Source organism: Aquarana catesbeiana, linkage group LG02 (assembly GCF_042186555.1).
Source record: "Aquarana catesbeiana isolate 2022-GZ linkage group LG02, ASM4218655v1, whole genome shotgun sequence".
Lineage (NCBI taxonomy): Eukaryota > Metazoa > Chordata > Amphibia > Anura > Ranidae > Aquarana > Aquarana catesbeiana.
In genome coordinates this window covers 1776010-1799716 of record NC_133325.1, presented here as the reverse complement: position 1 = coordinate 1799716, position 23707 = coordinate 1776010, and the positions used below count along the sequence as shown (strand labels likewise).

Here is a 23707-nt window from a genome sequence, read left to right as displayed (position 1 = left end):
CGCAGAGTCAGGCCTGATCCCTGCGATCGCTAACAGTTTTTTTGGTAGCATTTTGGTGAACTGGCAAGCAAGCACCAGGCAGTGTCAGGTTAGCGCCAGTAGCGCTAACACCCACGCACGCACCGTACACCTCCCTTAGTGGTATAGTATCTGATCGGATCAATATCTGATCCGATCAGATCTATACTAGTGTCCCCAGCAGTTTAGGGTTCCCAAAAACGCAGTGTTAGCGGGATCAGCCCAGATACCTGCTAGCACCTGCGTTTTGCCCCTCCGCCCGGCCCGGCCCACCCAAGTGCAGTATCGATCGATCACTGTCACTTACAAAACACTAAACGCATAACTGCAGCGTTCGCAGAGTCAGGCCTGATCCCTGCGATCGCTAACAGTTTTTTTGGTAGCGTTTTGGTGAACTGGCAAGCACCAGCCCCAGGCAGCGTCAGGTTAGCGCCAGTACCGCTAACACCCACGCACGCAGCATACACCTCCCTTAGTGGTATAGTATCTGATCGGATCAATATCTGGTCCGATCAGATCTATACTAGCGTCCCCAGCAGTTTAGGGTTCCCAAAAACGCAGTGTTAGCGGGATCAGCCCAGATACCTGCTAGCACCTGTGTTTTGCCCCTCCGCCCGGCCCAGCCCAGCCCACCCAAGTGCAGTATCGATCGATCACTGACACTTACAAAACACTAAACACATAACTGCAGCGTTCGCAGAGTCAGGCCTGATCCCTGCGATCGCTAACAGTTTTTTTGGTAGTGTTTTGGTGAACTGGCAAGCACCAGCGGCCTAGTACACCCCGGTCGTAGTCAAACCAGCACTGCAGCAACACTTGGTGACGTGGCGAGTCCCATAAGTGCAGTTCAAGCTGGTGAGGTGGCAAGCACAAGTAGTGTCCCGCTGCCACCAAGAAGACAAACACAGGCCCGTCGTGCCCATAGTGCCCTTCCTGCTGCATTCGCCAATCCTAATTGGGAACCCACCACTTCTGCAGCGCCCGTACTTCCCCCATTCACATCCCCAATCAAATGCAGTCGGCTGCATGAGAGGCATTTTCTTTATGTCCTCCCGAGTACCCCTACCCAACGAACCCCCCCAAAAAAGATGTCGTGTCTGCAGCAAGCGTGAATATAGACGTGACACCCGCTATTATTGTCCCTCCTGTCCTGACAATCCTGGTCTTTGCATTGGTGAATGTTTTGAACGCTACCATGCACTAGTTGAGTATTAGCGTAGGGTACAGCATTGCACAGACTAGGCACACTTTCACAGGGTCTCCCAAGATGCCATCGCACTTTGAGAGACCCGAACCTGGAACCGGTTACAGTTACAAAAGTTAGTTACAAAAAAAGTGTCAAAAAAAAAATATATATAAAATAAAAAAAAATAGTTGTCGTTTTATTGTTCTCTCTCTCTCTATTCTCTCTCTATTGTTCTGCTCTTTTTTACTGTATTCTATTCTGCAATGTTTTATTGTTATTATGTTTTATCATGTTTGCTTTTTCAGGTATGCAATTTTTTATACTTTACCGTTTACTGTGCTTTATTGTTAACCATTTTTTTGTCTTCAGGTACGCCATTCACGACTTTGAGTGGTTATACCAGAATGATGCCTGCAGGTTTAGGTATCATCTTGGTATCATTCTTTTCAGCCAGCGGTCGGCTTTCATGTAAAAGCAATCCTAGCGGCTAATTAGCCTCTAGACTGCTTTTACAAGCCGTGGGAGGGAATGCCCCCCCACCGTCTTCCGTGTTTTTCTCTGGCTCTCCTGTCTCAACAGGGAACCTGAGAATGCAGCCGGTGATTCAGCCAGCTGACCATAGAGCTGATCAGAGACCAGAGTGGCTCCAAACATCTCTATGGCCTAAGAAACCGGAAGCTACGAGCATTTTATGACTTAGATTTCACCGGATGTAAATAGTGCCATTGGGAAATTGGGGAAGCATTTTATCACACCGATCTTGGTGTGGTCAGATGCTTTGAGGGCAGAGGAGAGATCTAGGGTCTAATAGACCCCAATTTTTTCAAAAAAAGAGTACCTGTCACTACCTATTGCTATCATAGGGGATATTTACATTCCCCGAGATAACAATAAAAATGATTAAAAAAAAAAAAATATGAAAGGAACAGTTTAAAAATAAGATAAAAAAAGCAGAAAAATAATAAAGAAAAAAAAAAAAAAAAAAAAAGCACCCCTGTCGCCCCCTGCTCTCACGCTAAGGCGAACGCAATCGGCGGTCTGTCGTCAAACGTAAACAGCAATTGCACCATGCATGTGAGGTATCACCACGAAGGTCAGATTGAGGGCAGTAATTTTTGCAGTAGACCTCCTCTGTAGATCTAAAGTGGTAACCTGTAAAGGCTTTTAAAGGCTTTTAAAAATGTATTTATTTTGTTGCCACTGCACGTTTGTGCGCAATTTTAAAGCATGTCATGTTTGGTATCCATGTACTCGGCCTAAGATCATCTTTTTTATTTCATCAAACATTTGGGCAATATAGTGTGTTTTAGTGCATTAAAATTTAAAAAAGTGTGTTTTTTCCCCAAAAAATGCGTTTGAAAAATCGCTGCGCAAATACTGTGTGAAAAAAAAAAATGAAACACCCACCATTTTAATCTGTAGGGCATTTGCTTTAAAAAAATATATAATGTTTGGGGGTTCAAAGTAATTTTTTTGCAAAAAAAAAATAACTTTTTCATGTAAACAATAAGTGTCAGAAAGGGCTTTGTCTTCAAGTGGTTAGAAGAGTGGGTGATGTGTGACATAAGCTTCTAAATGTTGTGCATAAAATGCCAGGACAATTCAAAACCCCCCCAAATGACCCCATTTTGGAAAGTAGACACCCCAAGCTATTTGCTGAGAGGCATGTCGAGTCCATGGAATATTTTATATTGCGACACAAGTTGCGGGAAAGAGACACATTTTTTTTTTTTTTTGCACAAAGTTGTCACTAAATGTTATATTGCTCAAACATGCCATGGGCATATGTGGAATTACACCCCAAAATACATTCTGCTGCTTCTCCTGAGTACGGGGATACCACATGTGTGAGAATTTTTGGGAGCCTAGCCACGTACGGGACCCCGAAAACCAAGCACCGCCTTCAGGCTTTCTAAGGGCGTGAATTTTTGATTTCACTCTTCACTGCCTATCACAGTTTCGGAGGCCATGGAAAGCCCAGGTGGCACAAACCCCCCCCAAATGACCCCATTTTGGAAAGTAGACACCCCAAGCTATTTGCTGAGAGGTATAGTGAGTATTTTGCAGACCTCACTTTTTGTCACAAAGTTTTGAAAATTGAAAAAAGAAAAAAAAAAAAGTTTTTTCTTGTCTTTCTTCATTTTCAGAAACAAATGAGAGCTGCAAAATACTCACCATGCCTCTCAGCAAATAGCTTGGGGTGTCTACTTTCCAAAATGGGGTCATTTGGGGGGGTTTTGTGCCACCTGGGCATTCCATGGCCTCCGAAACTGTGATAGGCAGTGAAGAGTGAAATCAAAAATTTTCACCCTTAGAAATCCTGAAGGCGGTGATTGGTTTTCGGGGTCCCGTACGCGGCTAGGCTCCCAAAAAGTCCCACACATGTGGTATCCCCATACTCAGGAGAAGCAGCTAAATGTATTTTGGGGTGCAATTCCACATATGCCCATGGCCTGTGTGAGCAATATATCATTTAGTGACAACTTTATGCAAAAAAAAAAAAAAAAAGTGTCACTTTCCCACAACTTGTGTCAAAATATAAAATATTCCATGGACTCAATATGCCTCTCAGCAAATAGCTTGGGGTGTCTACTTTCCAAAATGGGGTCATTTTGGGGGGTTTTGTGCCAACTGGGCATTCCATGGCCTCCGAAACTGTGATAGGTAGTGAGGAGTAAAATCAAAAATTTACACCCTTAGAAATCCTGAAGGTGGTGATTGGTTTTCGGGGCCCCGTACGCGGCTAGGCTCCCAAAAAGTCCCACACATGTGGTATCCCCGTACTCAGGAGAAGCAGCTGAATGTATTTTGGGGTGCAATTCCACATAGGCCCATGGCCTGTGTGAGCAATATATCATTTAGTGACAACTTTTTGTAAATATTTATTTTTTTTTTTTTTTTTGTCATTATTCAATCACTTGGGACAAAAAAAATAAATATTCAATGGGTTCAACATGCCTCTCAGCAATTTCCTTGGGGTGTCTACTTTCCAAAATGGGGTCACTTGGGGGGGGTTTGTACTGCCCTGCCATTTTAGCACCTCAAGAAATGACATAGGCAGTCATAAACTAAAAGCTGTGTAAATTACAGAAAATGTACTCTAGTTTGTAGACGCTATAACTTTTGCGTAAACCAATAAATATACGCTTATTGACATTTTTTTTACCAAAGACATGTGGCCGAATACATTTTGGCCTAAATGTATGACTAAAATTTAGTTTATTGGATTTTTTTTATAACAAAAAGTAGAAAATATCATTTTTTTTCAAAATTTTCGGTCTTTTTCCGTTTATAGCGCAAAAAATAAAAACCGCAGAGGTGATCAAATACCATCAAAAGAAAGCTCTATTTGTGGGAAGAAAAGGACGCAAATTTCGTTTGGGTACAGCATTGCATGACCGTGCAATTAGCAGTTAAAGCGACGCAGTGCCAAATTGGAAAAAGACCTCTGGTCCTTAGGCAGCATAATGGTCCGGGGCTCAAGTGGTTAAGAAAGGAACATTTATAGATCACACACAGAGTCACAGTTGCTACAAACAATTTCAAGTCTTAAAGGACAGGCGGCTGTGGCTAGCAGATGTGAACATGCTAATCCTATGGCCCCTACTTGTGCTCATGACATTGGGGACACAGAGGAATATGAAGAGTACTTGGGAGGTGAAGATATGGGTCCTAATTCTACTTTTCCTGTGGCGATGGGAGAAATCGCAGAGCCACAGGAGGATCGAGAATGTACCATGGTCACAGACCCACCAGACAATAGGGACCAGCTATTAACAAATGAGGAGCAAGACAAGTTCCCCATCACGGGTCGGATCCAGACCCTCTCCTCTCCTGAAAGAAATCAAACACTTTTGGGGTTTGATAGTGAAGGGAATGAGTTGATATCTAAGGTATATCCAATTCAACCGGTAAAAACCCTCATGAGTGTGGCTGCTTTCATTGGCAAAATTAGAACTAATGAACACATTATTCCACACGCAACCAATGTACAACAGAGGTGTGAGCTCTTAGGTGTGAGAAGGCCTAGTGGCCAGGTTAAGGCACGTTCCAGCCCAGGGCAGTGTGGGAAATCTCCACATACCATAGGGTAACATTCAATCACAGCGCCGACAACCCGAGGAAAAAAAAACATAAAATGAAAAAACTCCACCTCCATGGGAGGCGTCCCCGTGACTGAAGCCCTTTTGTGATAACAGCTGTTATATAGCTGAGGGTGGGGACAATCGGTGACATGAACAGGCGACCCTGCCCGCCTCTGACATTACGTGACATCACATCACGTCAGAAGGGGGCGTGGTCACCCGCTTATGTCGCTGGGTGGCTCCGCCCTCAGCTATATAACAGCTGTCAATGCAAAAAGGCTGCAGTCGGCGGGAGCCTCCCATCGAGGCAAAGTTTTTCCGTTTTTTTTTCTCTGGTCGTCGGCGCTGTGATTGAAGATGGATCTACATCGTGGGACTTTTTTTTTGTTTAATAAAGGAATTGTCCAAAACTGTTTACTGTCATTTTTCCTTTTTTGACACTTTTTTGGTGAATGTGTAGGGGTACAATGTACCCGATACCCATTCACATAGGGGGCGCAAAATTTTGGGGTCCCCTTGTTAAAGGGTGCTTTCAGATTCCGATTAGCCCCCCACCCACAGACCCCCACAACCACTGGGCAGACCCTCACAACTAGGTGCTTTTGGGGAGAACCCCAAAGCACCCTCCCATGTTAAGGGCATGTGGCCTCAGAAGGGGGGCGCTCTCTCGCCCCCTTTTTCCTGTGGCCTCTCAGGTTGCGTACTCGGATAAGGGTCTGGTATGGATTTTGGGGGCATCCCCACTTCATTTTTCTTTTTTTAATTTTGGCGCAGGGTTCTCCTTAAAATCCATACCAGACCTGAAGGGCCTGGTTTGGATTTTGGGGGGTCCCCCACACATTTTTTTTTTTAATTTTGGTGCAGGGTTCCTTCAATATTCATACCAGACAAAAAGGGCCTGGTAATGGACTGTGGGGATGATTTTTATGTATATTGCTGGGACCCGACAATATATTACAGTCGCAAGCAATTTTAAATGAAAATTTTTTCTTTAGAAATGTCATTTTGCTGTGGTACTGTTATAAACACGGGAACGATGCGCTACTTTACAGGCAGACTAAGGACACCACCCAGGAACAATATTTTAAGGAATATTTCATTTTAATTGTATCACTTTAAGCATTATTAAAATCACTGCTCCTGAAAAAAAAACTTTTTTTGCATTGTTACATGTCCCCTGGGGTAGGACCCGGGTGTCCAAACACTTTTTATGACAATAACTTACATATAAGCATTTAAAATGAGCACTTTCAATTTTTGATTGTCGGGTCCCATAGACTTTTGCCTGTTCGCAAAATTCCCTCAGTTGTTTGGGTGGTATACCACACATAAATTGTACATAATGTCTGATATTTATCTGCCTTTTGAGAACTACCAATAGCTTATGTATGTGTTACATATGTTTATTTCATGTGGTACGCCCCTTGTATTACTGTTATTATTATTCCTTTTCTTCTTTCGCCACCCATCCCAGTTTTTGCCAGGACATTCATTCTCAGGCTTGATGACTCAAATTATTATTTTTTTCTGCAAACTCCGAGATGTAGTTTTCTAGGCAGGGAGAGGATGTAGCGCCCTGATGTTTAGGCAGGGTTGCTCCTAAATTTATTTGCTGAGTGATAGTTGCCTTGGTCAATTGTTAGGGGTCAATTGATCTCAGCCTAATTCTAGAATTGCTGCACTTTTCTCTTCTGTCACTAGGTGGCCGGGTATCCGGTGGCATTATTTAAGAAAAGGGCATTGCAAGGACAAATTAAGAATAGATGAGGTGTCTCAGCCAATGGGCAGGGATTTTCTTGAATTCCTTGGCCTGCTTGGAGAGCCTATTTATTTGGGTGAGGTCAAGTGATCGGTGTTCTGTGCCACCTGGATGGCTGTCTAGGTGGATGTGTGTTGTGCTGCCCTGGGCTGCTAGGCCAATGCCTGAGGCCTATCTCAGGGACGTCTGGCTGCTAGGCTGTCTGAGGGCCTATCCAGAAGCAAGAGAGCAGTGAAGGGTTGGGACTGTGGCTTGCAGTCCAACCAGAAGTGACGGTTCTGCCGGCCAGAGAACCAGTCATGGACGGAGGTAGAGGGGAAGCTGTCACCACTAATGGATCATCCACCTTATTAACAGGGACCACTGTGAGTAGCTGAAGCAAGTACTGGAACAGCATTCTCACCAACCGGGGATGGTGAAGAATTGGGAAACTTCAGCAGGTGCCAAGCCAGGGACCCAGCCAGCGGAGGCGATGCTTGCAGAGAAGCCTTGTGTGTAAAGCCAGGGACTGAGTCGGCCAGCGGGGTGACACATGAGGAGTATCTGTGAGTGCCAAGCTAGGGACCCAGCAGGGAGGCGGGGGTGATGCTTGAGGAAGATACTGTGTAAGAAGATTGGAGGAGCTCAGGGGATCCAGTGGCAGTGGATAAGCGAGTCTAGTGAGAGAGACTGGGAGCTCAGTGGAGTGAAGAATTATAAGGGTAAATTGTAGAGGAAGTGAAGAAGTTCATTACAACGCGTGTTAGAAACTGTTATAAGACTGTTGCCATAGAAGATGGTGGCCCTACTTGTGCACACCCTACTTGTGCAAATGTGGCGTCTTGCTGGATGCCTTTCTCTGCATGGCTCTCTACCTATAGAAGTTTCTGAATCTGCCAATTAACATTGCAACTACTAAGGGTGTCCTGGCCTAACCCTCTCTCCCACAGTTCTGTTCAAGAAACAATAAATCTCTTTGCATTCAAGAAGTCTCTGTTGCCCATTAATCTACCTTATCTTGCACCCACCATGCCTCTTAATGTACTCTGCATAGAAGGATGTCAGCTCTGCCTAACTCTGGTGGTTCTTATTAGACCAAAGGGGGCCCGGGACCTTACTACATTATAATTGATGTCATTTTTATTATATATTCAAAGTGGAAAACTCAGTGATTCTGAAGCTGATGTTAAGGAAGAGATAAAAGAGGAGGATGATGATGAGGATGGGGTTATGGAGGAGTCAAAGTTCCTAAAAGAACACAAAGATGTATACCAGGACACCATGTTGGAGTCATCCAGCTACATGAACCCCCCAGAGAGATGTTCCCATCCTCTGTATTCATGGGATTCCACACAGGAAGATCACACCATCGATCATTATTACAATGTTGGTGGGATGGAGCATCTAGAACATGGATGGGGATGTGTGGATTTTATATATGTGATGTCACAGTAATACAGCTTATATGTTACAGATGATATTTTCTCTAATTTTCTTGATTTAGAGTGGAGATCCAATCGATATAGAATTTGAGGTTAAAGCAGAAGAAGAAGAGATGTATGTGAGGGATGATCAGCAGTCTATGGAGGAGGATGGAATAACAGGGACATTTATAGAGGAGGACACTCCTACAGAGATCAGCACAGGTGGGTCATTAACACAAAATACATTTCTCCAACCATACTGCTCACTGATTAGTCCAGACTAGGGTGGGGACTGGGTTATATCAGTCTGTAATACCCTGGTCACTTTCCTGAGCTGTGTTCCCATCCTGTATTCCTGTATTTCTCTCGGATAATCTTCCTTCTCTGTGCTGCAGACACAGTTCATGTATCTAGGATGGATTTATGGAGATTCTGGGGGTTCAGCTGGCAGTAAAATGTTGATTTTCTCTATAGGTGTTGCTTGTCTTAGACATCTGAGGTATGTGTCTTACATTCTGTCCCATACCCGGATCTAGCGAGATCTCTGACAGAGGAATTCTCCCGGGGTTACTAGTTCTGTTGTTTGCTGGCAGTGCCGGGTGGAGGGATATGTCTGTATAGCAGGGGTAGGCAACCTTAACGAGGAGGAGATCTACCTGAACAACATGGGAAAAGTCAAATATCACCAGTCACAGTATTGCCAAGTGTCACCTCCTCAAACCTGATTTAAACCTCTAATTGCCATACTACTGTGTCACAATAGTGTGCATTGCACCGCAATCATGGATGTCGGGTGGTGAGGATGCAACATATCACCTCCTCACCACCTGTTAAATACACTTGGATCGCTTTTCAGAAGAGCAGCAGTGTACCGCATGCCAATTTTAACCCATTTAAGTAAATAAGGGCACTCTGCATGCGCCCCACAAAAATTCATGCTTCTGTAAGGTCATAGTTACATAGTTACATAGTTACATAGTAGGTGAGGTTGAAAAAAGACAAAAGTCCATCAAGTCCAACCCTAAGGTCCAAAGGGTTAAAGCAGGTGATGAGAAAGCAACAATGCTGCCTGCTTTAACCCCTTCCTTTCTGTACTGCACAAGGATGCAGGGCACTTGCAGAGTGGCCTCATTAACTTGAATGGGTTATGCTTGGTAGGTGCGACACCCATCAACAATGACACCCACCAACCATGACACCCACCAACCATGCCAACCATGACACCCACCAACCATGACACCCACCAACCATGCCAACCATGACACCCACCAACCATGACACCCACCAACCATGCCAACCATGACACCCACCAACCAATGCACCCATCAACCATGGCAGCCACCAACCATGACACCCACCAACCATGACACCTACCAATCATGACATCCACCAACCACCAACCATGACACCAATCAACCATGTCACCCACCAACCATGTCACCCACCAACCATATCACCCACCAACCATGACATCCACCAACCATGATACCTACCATTCATGACATCCACCAACCATGACACCCACCAACCATGACACCCACCAACCATGACACCCACCAACCATGACATCCATGTCACCCACCAACCATGACACCAATCAACCATGTCACCCACCAACCATGTCACCCACCAACCATGACATCCATCAACCATGACACCTACCATTCATGACATCCACCAACCATGACACCCACCAATAGGGATGAGCCGAACACCCCCCTGTTCGGTTCGCACCAGAACATGCGAACAGGAAAAAAGTTCGTTCGAACATGCGAACACCGTTAAAGTCTATGGGACACGAACATGAATAATCAAAAGTGCTAATTTTCAAGGCTTATATGCAAGTTATTGTCATAAAAAGTGTTTGGGGACCTGGGTCCTGCCCCAGGGGACATGGATCAATGCAAAAAAAAGTTTTAAAAACGGCCGTTTTTTCAGGAGCAGTGATTTTAATAATGCTTAAAGTCAAACAATAAAAGTGTAATATCCCTTTAAATTTCGTACCTGGGGGGTGTCTATAGTGTGCCTGTAAAGGGGCGCATGTTTCCTGTGTTTAGAACAGTCTGACAGCAAAATGACATTTTGAAGGAAAAAACTCATTTAAAACTACCCGCGGCTATTGCATTGCCGACAATACACATAGAAGTTCATTGATAAAAACGGCATGGGAATTCCCCAAAGGGGAACCCCGAACCAAAATTAAAAAAAAAAAATGACGTGGGGGTCCCCCTAAATTCCATACCAGGCCCTTCAGGTCTGGTATGGATATTAAGGGGAACCCCGGCCAAAATTTAAAAAAAAAAAATGACGTGGGGTTCCCCCTAAATTCCATACCAGACCCTTCAGGTCTGGTATGGATTTTAAGGGGAACCCCGCGCCAAAAAAAAAAAAAAAAAACGGCGTGGGGTCCCCCCAAAAATCCATACCAGACCCTTATCCGAGCACGCAACCTGGCAGGCCGCAGGAAAAGAGGGGGGGACAAGAGTGCGGCCCCCCCTCCCTCCTGAACCGTACCAGGCCACATGCCCTCAACATTGGGAGGGTGCTTTGGGGTAGCCCCCCAAAACACCTTGTCCCCATGTTGATGAGGACAAGGGCCTCATCCCCACAACCCTGGCCGGTGGTTGTGGGGGTCTGCGGGCGGGGGGCTTATCGGAATCTGGAAGCCCCCTTTAACAAGGTGACCCCCAGATCCCGGCCCCCCCCCCTGTGTGAAATGGTAAGGGGGTACATAAGTACCCCTACCATTTCACGAAAAAAGTGTCAAAAATGTTAAAAATGACAAGAGACAGTTTTTGACAATTCCTTTATTTAAATGCTTCTTCTTTCTTCTATCTTGCTTCATCTTCTGGTTCTTCTGGCTCTTCTGGTTCTTCTGGTTCTTCCTCCGGCGTTCTCGTCCAGCATCTCCTCCGCGGCGTCTTCTGTCTTCTTCTCCTCGGGCCGCTCCGCACCCATGGCATGGGGGGGAGGCTCCCGCTCTTCTTCTCTTCTTCTTTTCTTCTTTTCTTCTTTTCTTCTTTTCTTCTCTTCTTCTCTTCTTCTTCATTTTCTTCTCCGGGCCGCTCCGCAATCCATGCTGACATGGAGGGAGGCTCCCGCTGTGTGACGGCGCTCCTCGTCTGACAGTTCTTAAATAACGGGGGGGCGGGGCCACCCGGTGACCCCGCCCCCCTCTGACGCACGGTGAATTGACGGGACTTCCCTGTGGCATTCCCCGTGACGTCACAGGGAAGTCCCGTCAATTCACCGTGCGTCAGAGGGGGGCGGGGTCACCGGGTGGCCCCGCCCCCCCCGTTATTTAAGAACTGTCAGACGAGGAGCGCCGTCACACAGCGGGAGCCTCCCTCCATGTCAGCATGGATTGCGGAGCGGCCCGGAGAAGAAAATGAAGAAGAAGAGAAGAAGAGAAGAAAAGAAGAAAAGAAGAAGAGAAGAAGAGAAGAGCGGGAGCCTCCCCCCCATGCCATGGGTGCGGAGCGGCCCGAGGAGAAGAAGACAGAAGACGCCGCGGAGGAGATGCTGGACGAGAACGCCGGAGGAAGAACCAGAAGAACCAGAAGAGCCAGAAGAACCAGAAGATGAAGCAAGATAGAAGAAAGAAGAAGCATTTAAATAAAGGAATTGTCAAAAACTGTCTCTTGTCATTTTTAACATTTTTGACACTTTTTTCGTGAAATGGTAGGGGTACTTATGTACCCCCTTACCATTTCACACAGGGGGGGGGCCGGGATCTGGGGGTCACCTTGTTAAAGGGGGCTTCCAGATTCCGATAAGCCCCCCGCCCGCAGACCCCCACAACCACCGGCCAGGGTTGTGGGGATGAGGCCCTTGTCCTCATCAACATGGGGACAAGGTGTTTTGGGGGGCTACCCCAAAGCACCCTCCCAATGTTGAGGGCATGTGGCCTGGTACGGTTCAGGAGGGAGGGGGGGCCGCACTCTTGTCCCCCCCTCTTTTCCTGCGGCCTGCCAGGTTGCGTGCTCGGATAAGGGTCTGGTATGGATTTTTGGGGGGACCCCACGCCGTTTTTTTTTTTTTTTTTTGGCGCGGGGTTCCCCTTAAAATCCATACTAGACCTGAAGGGTCTGGTATGGAATTTAGGGGGAACCCCACGTCATTTTTTTTTTTAAATTTTGGCCGGGGTTCCCCTTAATATCCATACCAGACCTGAAGGGCCTGGTATGGAATTTAGGGGGACCCCCACGTCATTTTTTTTTTTTAATTTTGGTTCGGGGTTCCCCTTTGGGGAATTCCCATGCCGTTTTTATCAATGAACTTCTATGTGTATTGTCGGCAATGCAATAGCCGCGGGTAGTTTTAAATGAGTTTTTTCCTTCAAAATGTCATTTTGCTGTCAGACTGTTCTAAACACAGGAAACATGCGCCCCTTTACAGGCACACTATAGACACCCCCCAGGTACGAAATTTAAAGGGATATTACACTTTTATTGATTGACTTTAAGTATTATTAAAATCACTGCTCCTGAAAAAACGGCCGTTTTTAAAACTTTTTTTTGCATTGATCCATGTCCCCTGGGGCAGGACCCAGGTCCCCAAACACTTTTTATGACAATAACTTGCATATTAGCCTTTAAAATTAGCACTTTTGATTTCTCCCATAGACTTTTAAAGGGTGTTCCGCGGCATTCGAATTTGCCGCGAACACCCCAAATTGTTCGCTGTTCGGTGAACTTGCGAACAGCCAATGTTCGAGTCGAACATGAGTTCGACTCGAACTCGAAGCTCATCCCTACCCACCAACCATTCCAACCATGACACCCACCAACCATGATGCCCACCAACCATGACACCCACCAACCATGACACCAATCAACCATGTCACCCACCAACCATATCACCCACCAACCATATCACCCACCAACCATATCACCCACCAACCATATCACCCACCAACCATGACACCTACCATCCATGACACCTACCATCCATGACATCCACCATCCATGACATCCACCATCCATGACATCCACCAACCATGACACCCACCAACCATGACACCCACCAACCATGACAATGCATATAACTCCTGCTGCGGCTACGACATGTACACCCCTGGCCACTGCAGCTAAAGGGGATGTGGTTGGGGCAGGGGTGATAAAACACATTTTTACTATGGGGTTTTACCACCCCTCAAACTACAAATGTAAATGAACCCTTACTGTTCTGAGCTGCTTTCACACTGATGTGCTGCAGTTTACCTGCACCACAGGTGCAACGCAGTGCATCTGCAACTTTCCTGGGTTAGCTGTACTTTGCCATAGACTTCTATTATATCCTGCAGGTGTGGGGCACTTTCTGAAAGTGTATCAAATCTCCTGCATTCAGAAAGTGCAGCAAACCCGCAGGATATAATAGAAGTCTATGGCTAAGTGCAGCAAACCCACAGGATATCAAAGAAGTCTATAGATAAGTGCAGCAAACCCCCAGGAAAGCTGCAGGTACACTCCACTGCACCCACGGTGTGGGTAAACCGCAGCACATCACTGTGAAAGCAGCCCTATACTAATATGCTCGGTGTATTGCTTCACATTGACCTGAAGATCTCTTCCTTCTGCTGCTGGCACCACTCTGGAGACCACTAGCCGGGATTAGAGGTGGAGTGCAGTTGGTATCACTCCACATGGCACTGGTGGTGGCACTACAGAGGAGACATCGGCAGGTCAGCAATCCCAGACCGAGATCTACTAGTCACGTAGTCGTGATCTACAGGTTGCTGACCCCGCTGTATAGTCTCAGACCCGAGACAAGAAGAACTCTCCACATAGTATAGATCTATAACATCTCTCGCCGCAATGGGCGTGATGACGTTAGAGTGTTATGCTCCGCCCAACGTGCTGACATCATCACATCAGGGATTGGATTAGTGATCAGGCCCCTGATGACATCATCTGTGACTCATTACAGAAATGTAATGTGGAACTTTTTTGTATATGATTTAAAGGGCCAGCGCTGCATATTGTGGAGGAATTCTGTCATACCTCATATCTGGGTATTATGTGAGCAGCTTCCTGATTACTTATTTCATTTCAGGGTGGAATCAGATTATAGTGGTTTGATTTTATATCTGATGATGTGATTGGGGCACAGACTTAAACATGTTGATAATAAACTTTTTAACCTTAAACAGAAAGTGATAATGAGGGAGGAGTCAATAACCCAATGATGGTGATCTTCAGGATCAGTCCAGTCTTCATCTTGGTTGTTCTCCCCCCATCCTCACTCTCTGACCTCTGGTGGGGCTCAGCCCCGCTGTTATTCATGACTAAATCCGGGAGTGCAGGACTTCTTGTGTTGGGAAGATGGCAATGAGTGATAGAGGGGGTGGGGACACCCGTCCTATAATCCCCTTATCACTGTCACTCCTATAAAAGACAGTTCTCGTTGTGTCCTCACTCTCTGACTAAGGTCCATGAATAAAGAAATGAACTGGTAGGAGATCAGAGGACCCATTTACTAGTTACCTTGAGGGGGGAATTGTAAGATCTTCAGAGACAAAGCTGTCTGATGTGGGCGGAGTCCTGGTTTAGGGGAACCAATCTGCTCATGTCTAGTAATAATCTTTGTATTTCTATTTTAGTAGATGGACGGGAGATGAGGAAAACCTCAGAGGATTGTCTCACTTTGTCTCCAGACTGTAAAGTAGAAGATGAGGACATCACACAGTATAGTCCAGGAGAAAACCCGACTACCTCAAATGTCCATCCGGCACCACACAGTGTAGATGGACCATCATCTTCCTCTTATCCTGAGGAACCTCAGACTGTGAGGGACGGTGCCGTCCTTCCAACAGATAAGAGGTTTTCCTGTACTGAGTGCGGGAAGTGTTTCCATTATAAATCAAAGCTTAATGAGCATACAAGATGTCATACAGGAGAGAAGCCGTATTCCTGTCCTGAGTGTGGGAAATGTTTTTCACAGAAGACTCATCTTTCAAAACATCAGAGATCTCACACGGGGGAAAAGCCGTATTCCTGCTCTGAGTGCGGGAAATGTTTTTCAGACAAGTCCCATCTTTCCACACATCAGAGATCTCACACGGGGGAGAAGCCGTATTCCTGTTCTGTGTGCGGGAAATGTTTTTCACAGAAGACTCATCTTTCCACACATCAGAGATCTCACACGGGGGAGAAGCCGTATTCCTGTTCTGAGTGTGGGAAATGTTTTTCAGGCAAGTACAATCTTTCCACACATCAGAGATCTCACACAGGGGAGAAGAAGTATCCCTGTTCTGAGTGCGGGAAATGTTTTTCAGTGAAGTCAGATCTTTCCACACATCAGAGATCTCACACGGGGGAGAAGCCATATTCCTGTTCTGAGTGCGGGAAATGTTTTTCACAGAAGTCTGAACTTTCCACACATCAGAGATCTCACACAGGGGAGAAGCCGTTTTCCTGTTCTGAGTGCGGGAAATGTTTTTCAAGGAAGTACCATCTTTCCTTACATCAGAGATCTCACACGGGGGAAAAACCGTATTCCTGTTCTGAGTGCAGGAAATGTTTTTCAGACAAGTCCAATCTTTCCACACATCAGAGATCTCACACGGGGGAGAAGCCATATTCCTGTTCTGAGTGCGGGAAATGTTTTTCACAGAAGTCCGAACTTTCCACACATCAGAGATCTCACACAGGGGAGAAGCCGTTTTCCTGTTCTGAGTGCGGGAAATGTTTTTCACAGAAGTCCGAACTTTCCACACATCAGAGATCTCACACAGGGGAGAAGCCGTATTCCTGTCCTGAGTGTGGGAAATATTTTTCAGACAAGTCCAATCTTTACAAACATCAGCGATCTCACACGGGGGAAAAGCCATATTCCTGTCCTGAGTGTGGGAAATGTTTTTCAAGGAAGTCCTATCTTTCCACACATCAGAGATCTCACACGGGGGAGAAGCCATATTCCTGTTCTGAGTGCGGGAAATGTTTTTCAAGGAAGTCCTATCTTTCCACACATCAGAGATCTCACACGGGGGATAAGCCGTATTCCTGTTCTGAGTGCGGGAAATGTTTTTCAGACAAGTGCAATCTTTCCACACATGAGAGATCTCACACGGGGGAAAAGCCGTATTCCTGTCCTGAGTGCGGGAAATATTTTTCAGACAAGTCCAATCTTTACAAACATCAGCGATCTCACACGGGGGAAAAGCCGTATTCCTGTCCTGAGTGCGGGAAATGTTTTTCAAGGAAGTCCTATCTTTCCACACATCAGAGATCTCACACGGGGGAGAAGCCGTATTCCTGTCCTGAGTGAGGGAATTGTTCCTCACTGAAGTCCGGTCTTCCTGTATATCAGGGATCCCACACAACCCCCGAGGTGTATTAGTGACTTGAGTGCGGGAAATGTCTTCTATATGAATGTTGCTGGACATCACAGCTCTCATGTGGGGAAGAAGCACACCCTGATATACACCTCAGATATACTCCATGGCTGATCTCCATCATATAAGAAGCAGGGTGATATATTTGTGATGAGTGTGTGAAGGGGGGTGTGAGTCCCTGGATGTCCTTTATTATTGGCCCGTACACAGGGAGGACTTGTCTCACAAATATCCCACTTATATTGTGTTTTATCACTCCATGTCAATGTGCTATGTCTATCTAAACAAGGATGGACAATGTCACTTGTCATTTGTAACTGATTGTTCAATAAGAGAACTTCCAATAAAAACGATTAAAATATAAAAATGGAGTCATTGCCTTTCATTGATATGTGATGTAAGCTTTGCAATCACTTAGTGTTCTCATTTTTTTTTAATTGTTGAATGAACATGACAAGAATTCACCCAGCTGTGATGAATGTTGTCCATATTTTATCTCATACAGTGATTTCCTATGATCATTGGCTCCCTCTAGTGACCACAGTGCGGTATTGTTGTATTTTTACTGATGTGAAGCCTTTTATGAAAAATACTTCATTATGGCCACTAGAGGGAGCTGACATCATAGGAAATCACTTTGTTAACGTCTTCAGCTCTGGAAGGTCCCCCCCCCCATTATGACCAGGATATTTTTTTGAATTTAGGGCTGTGCTAAATAGCGCTGGAAATTGCTTTTTTATGCAAAACTTTTTAACATTTTTTTAATTACATAAAAAAATATCTATCTATCTATCTATCTATCTATCTATCTATCTATCTATCTATCTATCTATCTATCTATCTATCTATCTATCTATCTATCTATCTATCGATATAGATATATATGTGTGTGTGTGTGTGTATATATATATATATATATAATTTTTAATATATTTATTTAGATTTTATATGTAGGTTTGTATGAAAGTTTTATAGCATCTACAAAGTATGGGATATATACTGGAATTTTTTATTATACCGGTAATGGTGGTGATCGGTGACTTATAGTAGGACTGTGATAGTGCGGCGGACGCTGGGTGGGAACTGACTAGCTGACACTCAAGTAACTGAGCTTAGCACCATATAGCAATATGGTGTCACCAAATCCCCATATTTTTTTATAATGTTTTTTGAAACTGTCTAGGTGTTTTAAACTAGTCTTGCTGGAGGTAAATGTCTTTTTTGCATGTGTGCGCTGTAATATTTTGCTCTGACTAGCTGACACTGACATCACCAGTGACACTAATACAGATATCAGTGCTAATACTACACACTGTCACTGTACTAATGACACTGGCTGGGAAGGGGATAACATCTAGGGACAATGAAAGGGATACCTATGTGCCTAACAATGTGTAATGTGTGTACTGTGTGCTGATTTTACTAGAAGACCCCTAAATGTCAGGAGATGTTTTTTTTTTTAACCACTTCAATCCCGGACACTTATACACCTTCCTGCCCAGACCAATTTTCAGCTTTCAGCGCTCTCACATTTTCAATGACAATTGCGCGGTCCTGTGACACTGTACCCAAACAAAAATTTTCCCCCACAAATAGAGCTTTCTATTGGTGGTATTTCATCACTTCTGCAGTTTTTATTTTTTGCACTACAAATAAAAAAAGAGCGATTGATTTTGAAATAAAAAAAAATGTTTTTCTTCATTTCTGTTACAAAAGTTTGTAAATAAATATGTTTTCTCTTTCACTGATTGGCACTGATGAGGTGGCACTTATATGCAGCACTGATATACAGCACTGATAGGTGGCACTGATATACAGCACTGATAGGTGGCACTGGAGGGCACGTAGAGGTGGCACTGATGGGCGGTACGGATAGGCAGCACTGATCAGAGGCGCTGGCAGGAATCACTGATGGGCGCAGAGTGCCACCCCTAATGAGCAATGATTGCCTTCCCTGGTGGGCTCTAGTAGGTTTACTTGGTGGCGATGGGTGGGCATCCCTGGTGGTCCAGGGTGGGCATCTTTGAGGGGCTGCACTGATAATCAATCAGACCCCCCTGTTAGGAGAGCAGCCGATTGGCTCTCCTCTACTCACACCTGTCAGTGCGATACACGGCTTTTCCTGTTTACACTGTGATTAGATGTGATTGGACACAGCTGATCACGTGGTAAAGAGTCTCCATCAGAGGCTCTTTACCTCGATCGGATTTACGGTGTGTCAGAATTCGGTGTGTCGCGGCTTATCCTGCTGGATGTCACATGACTCTCAGTCAGGATAATGAAACCACTTCCTGGCTGTCATTTTGCTATATGGTGGGTGGGAAGTGGTTAAAGACGGGAAGTATGGAGCAGCTCAATGAATAGACCTCCTAGCAATGCTATTACCAGGCTGCAGCTAGGGGGAGCTCTAATGTTTAGAGTGTGACCACAGAAGAGTGATCCCATCTAGCTCACCTTACCTCCTTTACTGCCAGAGGTCTTTTTGTATTTTTAAAGCAGAACTCCGGGATTGGCAAAAAAAATCCCCCATTAGTACACCCCCCTCCCCCCACATACAAATCACTAAACAGTTATTACATTTGTGAAATTCTTTACCATTGAAGAGAAAAGTCAAATTGAATTTTCAGCTCTGCAGTTCAAAAAATGTATCCTGTATTCTGCCCGGGAGGATCTGTTAGAACAGTGATGACATCATATCCTCTCCCCTCTCTTTACACTGTCATTAATCTACATTTCCCACCATGCTTTGCAAATTGCAGTGACTGTGGGAGGGGACACGAGGCCTGTACATGTAAATGTGAACACGCCCACTTCACCATAAATCACGCCCCTCATTCTGTAGACACACTGCTGAGCACAACACAGACAGTGAGGGGAAATTCTTATAACTGTAAATCATGTCTGTGATCTCCTCTCCAGACACAGCAACATATTTCCCTTACATGATTTATGTAATCATTACTGAACTGTACACACATCCCATAATGATATATTATACACTCTGTACTCTGCTGTAATTCAGTATTAGAAATATTCCTCCTCCTCATGCAGCTTTGAGATCTTTCTATCAGTAATCAGTGCTTGTATGATGTATAGGAGCACATCCCTATCCGCACCACAGAGAGAGCCGGGACATGCTGCTTTACATCAGTGTGTGATACAAGTAAATGTCACCATGAGAAAAAAAAACAAAAAAGTGCAGCTCTAATTTACTAATCAATAATGGTGGAACCCTCTAATGTATGAAAATCTCAATAAACTTCAATATTAGCACAATATCGGTCTCTGTGATATGTAACGTCACATATAATACACATCAAGCTGAAAATAAGACATACTGTAAAAAAATTAAACTTTGCAGGGATGGTGGAAACCCCTCCTACAGATATTTGGCAGAGGACGGTGCCAGTAAAGCAGTGGATGGTGTCCACTGCTTATCAGTGCAGCTCATCAGTGCAGCTTATCAGTGCTCATCAGTGCAGCCTTATTAGTGCAGCGTATCAGTGCTAATCAGTGAAGCTTACCGGTGCTCATCAGTGCAGCCTTATCAGTGCAGCCTCATCAGTGCAGCTTATCAGTGCTCATCAGTGCAACTTATCAGTGCTCATCAGTGCAGCCTCATCAGTGCAGATTATCAGTGCCCATCAGTGCGGTCTCACCAGTGCAGCTTATCAGTGGCCATCAGTGCAGCTTATCAGTGCAGCATATCAGTGCTCATCAGTGCAGAGCAGGGATAGTTAGAGATCATCGGGATGACAGAGCGGATCTCAGGATGACATTTGTTGTTGGTGAAATCACCGCTCGCCATACAGCCCCGCCTCCCTGTACCAGCACTGTGATAGACAGCGCAGAGCACACTGTTCCAATGCCGGTACAGGGAGGTGTTTTCACCAACAACAACTGTCAGCCCGAGATCTGCTCTATCATCCCGATGATCTGTGGTAACTCTCCCCGCTCTGCACTGGACAGAGATGGCAGGCGGGCGGTGGTGATGGGGGGGGGCGGTGCTAGCAGGGAGGAGCAGGGAGCAAAGGAGGAGGACACCACCTTAATAGGCGGCACAGACCGGGGAGACCCCCTCCACCCACTACAGCGAGCCAGGCAGAAATACAAGTCCCTCTCCCCACTTTACAGAACTACAGGTGGGCAGTGACAAGACCGCTGGCTGGGAGTACAGGAGGAATAGCAGCCAGCGGTCTTACAAACAGGAAATCACCAGGCAATAACGGTTTATCAGCAAGATCAGCAGGTTATTGCAGAGGAACTACAGAGCTCAGAAGAACATGGTTCTCCTCCTACCTATCTCAGCGCACTTTCAGTGTCACTTACAACTCCATCTCCTCCGCTCCCCTTCCTCTTTCTGTTGGGGTACCCCAAGGCTCCGTCCTTGGGCCTCTCCTTTTCTCACTCTATACCTCTTCCCTGGGCCAGTTGATGGCTTCCAATACCATCTCTATGCTGACGACACACAGATCTATCTCTCCACTCCTCAACTCATCCCCACTATCTCCTCACGGATCTCAAACTTGCTGAATGACATATCGGTATGGATGTCACACCACTTCCTCAAACTTAATCTTTCTAAAACTGAGCTTGTTATATTTCCTCCTTCACGGTCCCCCTCCTGTGATTTCACCATTAATATCAACAACACAACCATTGGTCCCTCCACACATGCCAAGGTGCTGGGCGTAATCCTTGACTCTGGCCTCTCCTTCAGCCCCCATATCCAATCACTGGCTAAATCCTGCCGCCTTAACCTCCGCAACATCTCCAGAATTCGACCCTTCCTGACTAATGACACCACAAAGCAACTTATTCACTCCTTGATTATTTCCCGCCTCGACTATTGCAACTCTCTCCTTAATGGCCGACCCTTAAGCAGGCTCCTCCCCCCTTCAGTCTATTATGAATGCTGCTGCTAGACTAATACACCTCACTGATCGATCCGTGACTGCTGCTCCTCTCTGCCAATCCCTTCACTGGCTTCCCCTACCCCATCGTGTAAAATTCAAAATGCTAACCACAACATACAAGGCCATTCACAACATCGCCCCCATCTACATCACCAACCTCATCTGCAGATATCACCCAAATCGTTCCTTCCGCTCCTCCCAGGACCTCCTGCTCTCTAGATCTCTTGTTACCTCCTCCCATGCTCGTCTTCAGGACTTCTCCAGAGCCTCTCCCATCCTCTGGAATTCCCTGCCCCAGTATGTCCGATCAGCCCCTACCCTGTCCACCTTTAGGAGATCCCTGAAAACTCACTTATTCAGGGAAGCCTATCCCACACCCACATAACTGTCCCTGAGCCACCCCCATCAAATCATTCTTTGCAGCTATTACCTTTTGTACCACCTCCCCCTCCCTTTAGAATGTAAGCTCTACGAGCCGGGCCCTCCTGTACCTTTGTATTGAACTGTACTGTAATTGTGTTGTCCCCCTTATACATTGTAAAGCGCTGCGTAAACTGTTGGCGCTATATAAATCTCGTATAATAATAATAATAATAATAATAATAATAGTTGGCAAAGGTAGGAGATCAACAACGAGAACATGAAAAAATGTTTTCCCGGAGTTCTGCTTTACAAGTGAAAAAATGCAGATTTTGGGCCAAAAAAGTTATAAATAAAATAATTTTAAAAAGATGAAAGCATCCCCGCCCTCTTTTCTCATGTGAACGGCGATCGCACCACACATGTGAGATATCACCACGAACATCAGAGCCGGAGCAATAAATTTCCCTCCAGACCTCCTGTGCAACTCTAAGCTGGTGACCTCTGAAGGCTTTTAATGTGCCTCCTATGGAGATTTTTAGGTACTGCAGTTTGGCGCAGTTCCATGGGCGTGTGCAATTATAAAACCTGACATGTTAGGTATCTATTTACTCAGCTTAACATCATTTATTGTATTTTACCAGAAATGTGGGAATTATTTTGTGTTTGTCTGCACTAAAACTCATTAAAGTGTATTTGTTCCAAATAAAACGCGATTGAAAAAAAACTGCTCAAATATCGCGTGACATAAAAATATGCAAAACCCACCATTTTATTCTCTATGGTCTCTTCTTTAAAAATATATAATGTTTGCAGGTTCTAAGCCATTTTCTAGCAAAAAAATGTAGATGTTTGCATGTATGATAGAAGGGTCAAAAACTTTTTTTTCTAAATTTTGGATAAAGTAAGGAAGGGTTATAACCCCTGTCAGTTATTTTTTAATTTTTGTCCTCAGTGTCCTATTGAGGTGATTTCCCTTCACTTCCTGTTCCATCGCCAATACAGGAAGTGAGAGGAAATACCTGCAAAGTGAGGGAATCCCGGCGTGTCACCAGAACTAGTGTCCCTATTGGAAGATTCCCCCTCTATTCCTGTTCTGTTGACAACTCAAAATTTGGAATTTTCAATCACTTTCACTTTCGATCAGCTCTGTAAACAGGAGAACTCGAGAGGAACCAGTATGATCCCTAATGGTGTGTGGTGTGACCTGGCGGGTTTTGTCTTTGAGTCGTTTCGTTTAAAGCGAGTTCACTCTGTTACAGTTCTGGGCACCAGTCCTCAGGAGGGATGTACTGGAAATGGAGCGAGTACAAAGAAGGGCAACAAAGCTAATAAAGGGTCTGGAGGATCTTAGTTATGAGGAAAGGTTGTGAGCGCTGAACTTATTCTCTCTGGAGAAGAGACGCTTGAGAGGGGATATGATTTCAATGTCTAAATACCGGACTGGTGACCCTACAATACATAAATACCGGAATTGTTAACCAACAATAGGAATAAAACGTTTTCATGGAAGGGAGTTCAACAAGACTCGTGGCCACTCATTAAAATTAGAAGAAAAGAGGTTTAACTTCAAACTATGTAGAGGGTTCTTTACTGTAAGAGCGGCAAGGCTGTGGAATTCCCTTCCACAGGCGGTGGTCTCAGC

General features: G+C 45.2%; 1 protein-coding gene across 1 annotated transcript in view; it reads left to right on the top strand.

Moving 5' to 3' along the window:
* The window catches only part of LOC141130062 (uncharacterized), a 162696-nt gene that overhangs the window by 115207 nt on the left and 23782 nt on the right, over positions 1-23707 (top strand). The window contains exon 7 of the mRNA XM_073618034.1: positions 15273-16655. Within this exon, the coding sequence (XP_073474135.1) occupies positions 15273-16655 (1383 nt within the window). The remainder of the gene's footprint in view (positions 1-15272; positions 16656-23707) is intronic.